This window comes from Nicotiana tabacum, chromosome 16, assembly GCF_000715075.1.
Source record: "Nicotiana tabacum cultivar K326 chromosome 16, ASM71507v2, whole genome shotgun sequence".
NCBI classification, from domain to species: Eukaryota; Viridiplantae; Streptophyta; class Magnoliopsida; order Solanales; family Solanaceae; genus Nicotiana; species Nicotiana tabacum.
The window spans coordinates 2,140,111-2,150,485 of record NC_134095.1 but is presented as its reverse complement, the minus strand read 5'-3'; the positions used below and the strand labels follow the sequence as shown (position 1 = coordinate 2,150,485).

Here is a 10,375-nt window from a genome sequence, read left to right as displayed (position 1 = left end):
AATGTAAAACAATTTTTTAAGCACAAGAAAACTCTTCTTCATAATATTTTCCTACTTCAGGAGGCAATTTCAATTGTGTTACTTCTTCAGGAGCAAATTTAAAATACAAAATATTGAGTATATATTCTCTCAATTATATTACCTCTTCTGGAGGTGAATTGTAATATATTCACATCAAGAGCGCGTTCATATTTACCAGATTTATTAATATTGTCACATTCACTTCAGGGAATGGATTAATATTATCAAAAGTTCTCATCCTTCAAAAAATCGAACATAATTATCTGAATGCGCATTAATCACATCAAATTGTGATGCCTCAATCTCTTTTGAAATATTTACTACTTCAGGAGCAAATCGAGGCGTGCATTTAATATATAGAATATTTATGTAGCTTATCTTCAATTGTAACCATAAAAGCCTAAATTATCACTTCTGGTGATCATAGGCATATACCACTTTTGGTGGTTAACAAAATATAATTACAATGAGATATACGAAATATAACCACTTCTGGTGGTTGTATATTTCTTGCAAACTCTACTAGAGTTTAAGTTGATCTAATAATGCTATCCATATTCTTCAAAATGACATAAATAAGATATATTATAGTAAACTTCATTATCAAATCATAATTTTTCTTTATGTACAACAATTACATAACCACACTATCTATTACAAACAATAAAAATTAAAATATTTATATTTCTACATATTCACCACCGATTACATGACTGTTTCTCCTTCTGGGAATGCAAGGTAATCAGCTACATCCAAATGCATGAAGTTCAAATTATCTTCAGAAATAAAATTTGCTTCAGCATTTTTCTCTGTCTTCTTTAGGGAGGCTTGATAAAGCTCAACCAGGTGTTTTGGCGTACGACAGGTATGTGACCAGTGCCCTTTTCCTCCACATCTATAGCATGCATTTTCTGCATTTGGTGTTTGCACCGCTTCATGCTTTTGTTCCTTCCTTTTCCATTGCTGGTGGTGAGGAGGGTTATTTAGTGCATTATTATTACCATGATTAAAATTTCTTCGCTAACCACGACCACGACCACGACTTGGGCCATGACCTCTTCCACATCTAGCTTGGTGGAAGTTCGTCTCATTTACTTCAAGGAATGGACAAGAACCAGTAGGTCGACTTTCATGGTTTTTCATTAATAGCCCATTGTGTTGCTTGGCTATAAGAAGATGTGAGATAAGTTCAGAATACTTTTTAAATCCCATCTCTCGATATTGCTGCTGCAGGAGCATATTCGAGGCATGAAAAATGGTGAAAGTTTTCTCCAACATATCATGATCAGTAATATTATCACCACATAATTTCAATTGGGAAATTATTCTGAAGGTAGCAGAATTATATTCACTTATAGATTTAAAATCTTGTAGCCTTAGATGAGTCCAATCATAACGTGTCTGTGGAAGAACGACCATCTTCAGGTGGTCATATCTATCTTTCAAATTATTCCATAGTATGACTGAATCTTTAATAGTGAGATATTCCATTTTTAGGCCCTCATCAAGGTGATGACGTAGGAATATCATTGTTTTGGCACGGTCTTGGTTTGATGCCTGATTTTTATCCTTGATGGTATCTGCCAGACCCATCGCATCAAGATGAATTTCAGCATCAAACACCCAAGGCATGTAGCTTTTGCCCGATATATCCAGGCTACAAATTCAAGTTTAGAAAGATTTGACATTATATTGAAAAAGAAAGTTCGTACCTCAGATACTTTCAAAGTATTTGCTCGAGATAGCAGAGTCTCGTGCTAATAACGTGTTATAAAATAAAGACTGTAAAGTAAAGACAAGTATAAAGAGAAACTGATATATTATTCGAATTCAAACTGATGTACATAATGAACTCAAATCTCTTCTATTTATAGAAGAAATGAAGTTGTTGTGTAAACTACTGCAAGCTGCTGTGCAAGCTGCAACTATACCAGATATGGATAATCTTCTACTGAGAGTAATGTTTATCCATAACGGAGTACTGAAAGGATAAGCTCATTGTACCAGGTATAGATAATCTTATACTGGGGGTAATGTTTATCCATAACGGAGTGTTGAAAGAATAAGCTCATTGTACCCGGTATGGATAATCTTCTACTGGGGGTAATATTTATCCATAACGGAGTATCGAAAGGATAAGCTTATTATACCAGGTATGGATAATCTTCTACCGAGAGTAATGTTTATCCATAACGGAGTATTGAAAGGATAAACGTATTATACCCGGGTATGGATAATCTTCTATCGGGGATAATGTTTATCCATAACCGGGTACCGAAGTGATAAGCTTCTTCAGGAGGCTTATTTCCAATAGAGTACTAAATAGATAAACATATTTACGACGGAGTTCCATATGGATAAACTTCCTCAGGAAACTTATTTACAACGGGATACTAAATGAACATCCATAATATTATATATTTATAACAAAAAAAGTTATTTTCAGGTATTTTTGTTTAGTGATGTCTCTCACTAGTGGACATAAGTCATTTTTTAGACAATAACTTTAATTAAAAAAAAATTGTCATCTTCAACACTTGAACATTATTATTAATCCATAATACTCAAGACTTTCATAAAAAAAAACTTTCCAATTTTCTAATATTATATTAAATCTTTACTATATATTTTCGAAAAATACTTTTCATTCAGCAATCAATTACTAAAAAAATTGATAAAAAAGTACTCCATCTGTTCACTTTTCTGTTGTCAAGTAGTCTAAAAATAAATTTTTATTTTTACTTGTCATTTTGACATATCAAGAGAAAAATAATTTATTTTTTCTGTTTTGTCCTTAGCATTAATTATTCATGTCAAATCATTTCTTAAATCCATTAAGACTATATACTAATTAATATTATGATAAATTATGTACTTTATTTATTATTTCTTACGAAACGTAAAAAGTTCAAAGTAGACAAGTAAAAGTAAGTCGAGAATAACTTCAATCTTACCAAATACACTTGACATTATTTTTCAGTATTCTTGGAAGAGGGTAGCAATCCCGAAAGATCCATCTTACATTTCCATAGGCTACTTTCCAAGCCGCCTAGATCAATACTTAGTAGTAGTACCATTTGTTTCTAATTTTTTTTTTCATCGGACGTTCAATATTCGCATTGAAGTCCGATTATATTTAAATTTGTGTTATGCAGGTCCCATTCGGGAGAAGCACTCTCTACCAATGTTTCTAACTTTTCAAGAAAATGGTTCAAGTTTATTTGTTTCTTCCCTAGATTTAGGATTTTAAATTTTTTGCACCTACTATTAAATTGTACTATTGCACGTGAACTCATCATCAATAAATATCTCATAAGATCATTCAATTATATAATTCGAGTTAAAGACAGTGGACATCTCTACAATTTTGCAACCCCTAAAATCTTAATCCGCCAAGTACTGTCCCTTCAAACTCTTCACCAATTTAGAAAGAGGATAATATAAATAACATGAAAATCTACTCGTAAGAGCTAGCTAGAACATCTAACTGCAATCACATTTTGCTCTTGAACATTGTAAATTAAAAGCAAAACATGAAAAAGCAGGGGGGTAATTGAACAAGATAAAAGGCAAAAAGTTGTAATAATCACATTAAGCTTGGCCGAGATTCTTTTGGTACCTAAAAGAAGAATCTCATTAATGGTGGGTTACGTACTTTCCAACAGTTTCACATATGATATGAGTAACATACAAAGTTTTATCTCCATGAAACTTATCCTTTTTCTATCCTTTTAACTAGACCAAGAGAAGTTGTGTAGAAATATGATTAGTTTCACCAGAAAGACAAAAGATCATAATGAAAAGCAAAAACTAGATGGTGACAAACTATTCTTTGAAAATTCAATTGGAAAGACAACAAGAATCGTGTGCAACCCCACCCCTTCTGCTTTTCCTAAAGTTGGATATAGTGGGACTATTATAATTAGTTAATTACTACTACTATACTCCATCCGTTCTAATTTATATGAACCTGGGCACGAAATTTAAGAAAAAATGAAGATTTTTGGAATTTGTGGTCTTAAACAAGTCAAAAAGGCCCCCAGAGTATTTGTGTGGTTATAAAAGCTTCTCATTAAGGGTAGAATTGTAAGTTTAAGTTATATTATTACCAAATTTAAAAACGGACCAACAAGGAAATAGGTTCACGAATTGAGGGAGTACTATTCTTCCCTTGCGTTTCTATACAAAATTAGCCTTGTGTCACGGTATAGCTCTATCGTTTTAGGTAATAAAAAAAGAAAAGGTTTAGTTTGAAATGTGTGGATTTTATTCATTATAAAAGTACTACACTTAGATAAGAAAAAGGATGTGGTTCAAGTTTACTATTCTTATTGTCAAACTGTTACTATATTACAACACATAATTTTTCTCACTCAAAAAGTTTTAGGATTATTAAAAAAAATAGCATAAGCTTACACAAGAATTAACGAATAGTTGATTTCTTTATGATGTTTTATATGCGTATAGGCGGAGTTAGAGGTGAGCAATGAGCTCAAATTATAGTTTGATCGACAGAAGAACATTATCTGCGATATTTCAAATTCATTAATTTAAAATATTTAATCTATCTACGATTTTGTTGTGATTTTTCACCAGTGAGATTTAACTATTTTTTGTTGGATCCTAATTAATTTAGAGATTGAGTCACCATTTGAAATTTATGCGTTCTACAATTTATCATAGAATTTGTAGCTAGTTTTAATTAATCGAGTTTGTAATTAAATATCTAACTTGGTCAAAACACTAGGAACGAGTGAATAGTGGTGGTGTCAGGTAGTTTTTGTACGGTGAAAGGAGGGCAGTCACGCGATAGCAAAAATCTATAATGGTTGCAGAAATTAGACATAAAAGAGTACAGAATCTTGAGCGTGAAACGCACGTGATTAGAGTAGTTATGAAATTTAGGCAGAAAGAAATCCACACGAGTTTGCAGTCTTGTCTCTGTCCTTTTTTGTTTCAAAATGAAGCTTTTTTCTTCTTCTTTTCAACAAAAAATCATGAGTTACCCATGCACCACGTTCACGTTAAAGTTTCTTCTCACACATCAAATCTCAATTAATACTTCCTACTTTTAGATCGTCACATTTCCAAGTTTCATTTTACCATGCAATTTTGATCATTTTATATTAATTCAGATTTGAAAAACAAATAGCTCGGTGCGTGAAATGAAGTATCTCACATTCCCGTAGGATGTGGAGAAGGAGATCGTACGCCTAGAGTCTAGAGATGTAATGTAGATAACTTACCATAATGCAAGTATTATTGATTGCTTTTACCGTACGAATTTGTGGCTTATAGATTACAGACAAACAACTTTACCCTTGCTCTAAAGCTGATCAAATTAATTTTGATTAGAATTGAAAAAAAATTCTTATCTTTAATCATTATTACCAATTGGCATTTTTATTTACCATTTCAGTTTGTGATCGGTAAATGATATTTCTCACTAATAGATATTGAAATGTTAGTAGTAGTATTTACTTTTGACTTGGTCAAAATACCTTGTTCAAATTAAAATGTCACGGATTTGAATAGCATGCCGACTATACTAACTCAATTGAGTCTCTCTCATTTTTTTTTTGCAGTGAAAAAGGTACTCCCTCCGTTTTAATTTACGTGAACCTGTTTGACTGGACATGAAATTTAAGAAAAAAATGAAGATTTTTGAAATTTATGGTTTTAAACAAGTCAAAAAGAAGCCCATATTATTTGTATGGTTCTAAAAGTTTCTCATTAAGGATATAATTGTAAGTTTAAACTAAATTATTTCTAAATTAATAAAAGAATCATTCTTTTTGGAACGGAACAAAAAGGAAATAGGTTCATATAAACTGAAACGGGAAGTATTATATATGCTTGATGTATGAAAAAGAAGGCCTATTGGACAAAAGAATATCATACGGTGATAGAAACTATTTATTCCTAAACCAAAAGATCCTATAGTTTCTTCCATGTCAATTAGTACTGTAGTAAGTTATTCTTTTCATATTTTATAACAAGTAGTCTGTCTGTTCCAATTTCATTGGTTCACATTTGCTTTGCCCGCTATTTAAATAAAAGAGGAGTAGTAAATATGAATTATTTAACGTTTATTGGAAAACATATGGGCCCACTAATTTCTTTGTTAAAAATAATATTAAGTAGAACATAAACTCATTTTTAAGCTTTGCACTTTAAATATCGAGAAATATTTTTAGGATAAGTAATTTGCACCTGAGAGTATACATGTAAAATCAGAAACACAAATTCTTAGTCTTACCTCTTAAGTATGAAAATTTCCTTGCAAAAATATTAACATTATAGTTGCCACCCAAGGCTCTTAATCAGAGGCGGATCTAGAATTTTAAGTTTATGGGTTCCTACAACAATCTCAAGTTAATCTGCATGATAACTCGACCAACGAACTGGGTTCCAAGCTAAATATTCTTATACCTTTACTAATTTTTTTAGTAGAAAAATAAGGTTTATGCAAAAGTTACTGGATTCACGGGAACCCGTATCCTTTTCTCTGCATCCGCCCTGCTCTTAATTAATAACAATCGGAAAAGAAGGAAATTGGATAATAAGCCAACAATTTCTACAATAAAACTACGTGTAGAGCCGCCAATTTCTAAAAACCAAATTTACTATACAGACAACATTATCACATGCAACATGTTATTTTACATGTAATAATACAAGTAAAAGATATATCAATAATTGTAATTAAGCAAACTGAGTTCCTAGTAATCAACATAAAACATCAGTTGCTTTACTAACTTGGAATTATTATACTCTGCACCTATGCTAATTAATTAAAATGAAACAAATTTTACAAGGGCTAATTGCAAAGACTTGCTCTCACATTTCGTTCCATCACACTGACCTCTCGTGATTACGATATTACGCTTACTTGTGTTATTTTAATTTTTTTATAACAATTTTTTTTACTATTTTTCATTAATATAAATATAATAAAGTTTGACGAATTTTTCCTACTAATTTTTAATTATTTTAGTTAATTACTTCTATCAAAATACCATATCTAACAAATTCTTTAAAAATAAAAATAAAAAATGCAATTCTTTTCATCGAATTTTTTTTCCTCGTTCTTCTTCCTCTCCCGTCTTCTCTGAATAATAATTTTTGGTTGTTTGAATATTTTTGGGTTCAATCTTTTTTTTCCTCATGAACAAAGAATCTTAACTTAAAAGGAAAGCAGCACGAAGCAATGGGAAGGAGAAACTTAGCAAAAAATAGAACCTTTTGGGGGACCATGCACCTCAAATTAAATTAATCCATTTTTTCGTCTTAATCTCCCAACAAAACTATTACAATTCCTACCACCTTTATCCATATTTACAAAATTTAAATAGTTCATTCATTATTGCTATAACAAATTTTCAACACTCACTTTTTTTAAAAAAAAAAACAAAAAGAAAAAGTCGACCCTACGGGGGGCTACGCCTATAAAATGAGGCTCCTTTCCTATATCCATTCCATTCATTGAGTATTCATTTCACTATACCAATTCAAACTTCAATTCAGAAATTCTAAAGAAACCGTCAATTATTATCTCCGGCGGAGTGTGTGTGTGTTCCCAGTGGTGTATCAGTGCGTGTTTCTATGTACATGAATTCTGAATCTACTTCCTTATGCGTATTTTTGCATACGTATACAATCTTCTTCCATTTACATTTTCTTTTCAAATTCCCTTCTTTATTATTTTCCATTTTCCCTCCCAATTCTGTTACTGTTCACTGGAAGCCTAGTGGATTTTTCGTTTTCCCAGAAAAATTATTCAGACCGTTAGTTTTTCTCTTGCATTTCTCGTGAATTTTGAAAACTGTTTTAATTAAAAGAGTTCCGGAGTATTAAAATGGACAACGAACTAGTGTTTGATAACGTGAAATTTGAGAAAGCGAAAGCAATTGCTAGGTACAATCGGTTTCAAAATATGATGAAGATGCTGCAAATTTTCGAAGTGGTTGTGGCGGTTGTGTTGATTTCCTGGTCCTGGACTCGTGTTCCGGTGGCCGTTAAACTCTCCGGCGAGGTTTTGGTTCAAGTCTCGGCTTTTCTGTTTAAGCCTCACGTCGTTTTTCTCATCGGCAACGGTATTATCGTTGCAATCGTGGTACTCTGCCGTCAAACTGACGCCGGAAGCAACGACTCCGTTACGGATGATATCCTCAGCGAAGAAATTCTCCATAACGAAGTTCAACAGCCGATCGTCACCGCTACATGCGGCGGCGATGTGCCGATTCTATCCTGTGATTCTTCGCCGGTGACGGCGGAGCCTAGTGTTGCAACTACCGAAGATAAACAGGTCGTTTCCTCGGAGTTGAAGGTTCCGGAGATTCAAAGCAATGACGTGGCAACGGCGATAGATACAGCGACGAAGCAGATACAGAAGTTTAAAAGGAGTCAATCGGAGAAATTGAAGCGAGAAATAGCGACGGCGAGTTCACACCGAGAGCTCCGGCGTTCGGAAACAGATATGCGGCGGTTAGTCGTCCGTCCCGGCGATAGGAAATCAACGGTACCAGTGGAAGCCGTGGACACACTGAGCAACGAAGAATTTCGGCATACAATTGAAGCTTTTATTAAGAAGAATCAAATATTCTTTGAAAAACAGAGGTTAGCTGAAGCAGAGCCTGAAAAGTATGAACGAATCGGTATCAAAGCCTTTTGAATTGTCTTACATTTTATTGAATAGTAAGAAATCGGAGTTTAAGGAGTAATAGTTACTGGATTACTACTACTTAATTACCACATCGCAAAGGTGAATGGGTTTTAGTGTTAATTACGGCCTACCTATTACTGAGATGTATGAATGTACAGAGCTACTCTGCCTATTCCCTGTTTTATCTGGAATTAGGAAGCCAAGTTTACTTAAATGTACTATGTTCATTTTGGAGTATATGCAATTGTTCTTATGAATAATAGTAATCTCTTGTTATTAAGCTTAAATTGATGGAAGAAAATTCATGATTTCAAGATTTATAGTTTTTCTTTGTAGTAATATTTAGTGCACAACTAAGACAACTCAACAGCATTGAGTTCTAGATAAATCATTCTCTTAATCTCTTTTAATGAATTTCATTAATGCTTTTTGATTACAATTCTTTTGTACTTTTTTCTTTTTCTTTTTATAAAGCGATAATTCAGTGAAGCCTGAGCGTAAATTACAAATCTTACTAGAACTATTCGTTTTAATAAGATTGTGATTAGGGTTTTGACACAGCAAGTAGGGAAGGATTATGTTGGACCTATGAGATAGCGTTACAACATTCTTTTTTTTTTTTTTTTTTTTTTTTACATAGATTTCTGATGAAAGCTACAATCTTGAAGTGCAATAAGAGTACATGACCAAGTACTTATTAGGTTGTACTAATTACAAGTATCTTATTAGGTTAGAATTTCTTGGAATATATTTTTGAATTCTCGGAAGGGTTGTGCTAGTTTTATTTAGTTTAATTTTTCTTTAAGTGGGAGAAGGAGAATGTCTTGGAGAGAAGAAAGGAAAGATTTGAACTAATCTGTCCTTTTTTTTTTCCTAGTGGATTTTTTTGTTCGAGTGATCGCTGAAAGTCGAATCTTTGGCTTAAGGTACAAACAACATACTTATAGAGATAGTTTCCTTGTTTTGTTTTTCTGTGCATTTTGTTTCTGCTTTCCTAGAGAATGCCTAGTCGTTGCATATTAGTAATATACTATTTTTATTTTTTCTGATTAGTTATTTTGGTATGCGTTGTGCCAAGTTAAGGAAATTGTCCTTCTATTTCCTTTGCCGGTGCATTATGTGTGTCTTGAATCTGTAGGTATGAGACTAGATTCAAGGAATTTTAATTTAGTTGTTTGGAGATGTATTATAGCTAGAAAAAATGGATTTTTTTTTTTATATATTAGGAGGTCAAGTATTTTTAAGGACCTGCTGTTTTACAACATATGAATTATCATGCACCATGATACTATACTATTTCTTTATTATCCCCACAACTAATGGCTTTAATGTTTGCCAAAGAAACTAAATTTATGACCCCTTGATGTTTGAATGTATTAATGTAATCATATCACATTCAAGTTTATATTTTCAATATCAACTATCTATTGGAATGATGCAACTTATTTCACAGATCGCAAGTCTAAAAATTTATCGTTAAATATACAGTAACATTTTTCCTATGAATTAAGATGATTAACAATCTAAAAAATGAAATACCTAAGAGCAGCTCGGTGCATAAAGCATTTTGCATTTATGCAGGATTCGGGAAAGTGTAATATAGACAACTTACCTTGATACAAGCATTAATGACTATTTTTACGGCTCAAATCCGTAACCTATAAATTACACAAAGACAACTTTATTGTT

General features: G+C 32.4%; 1 protein-coding gene across 1 annotated transcript; it reads left to right on the top strand.

Annotated features, from left to right (window-relative positions):
* Positions 1-7,879: 7,879 nt before the first annotated feature.
* On the top strand, positions 7,880-8,695 carry LOC107818005 (uncharacterized). The gene has a single exon (XM_016643913.1). The coding sequence runs from the start codon at positions 7,880-7,882 to the stop codon at positions 8,693-8,695; it is 816 nt and encodes a 271-aa protein (XP_016499399.1).
* The last annotated feature ends 1,680 nt before the right edge of the window (positions 8,696-10,375 follow it).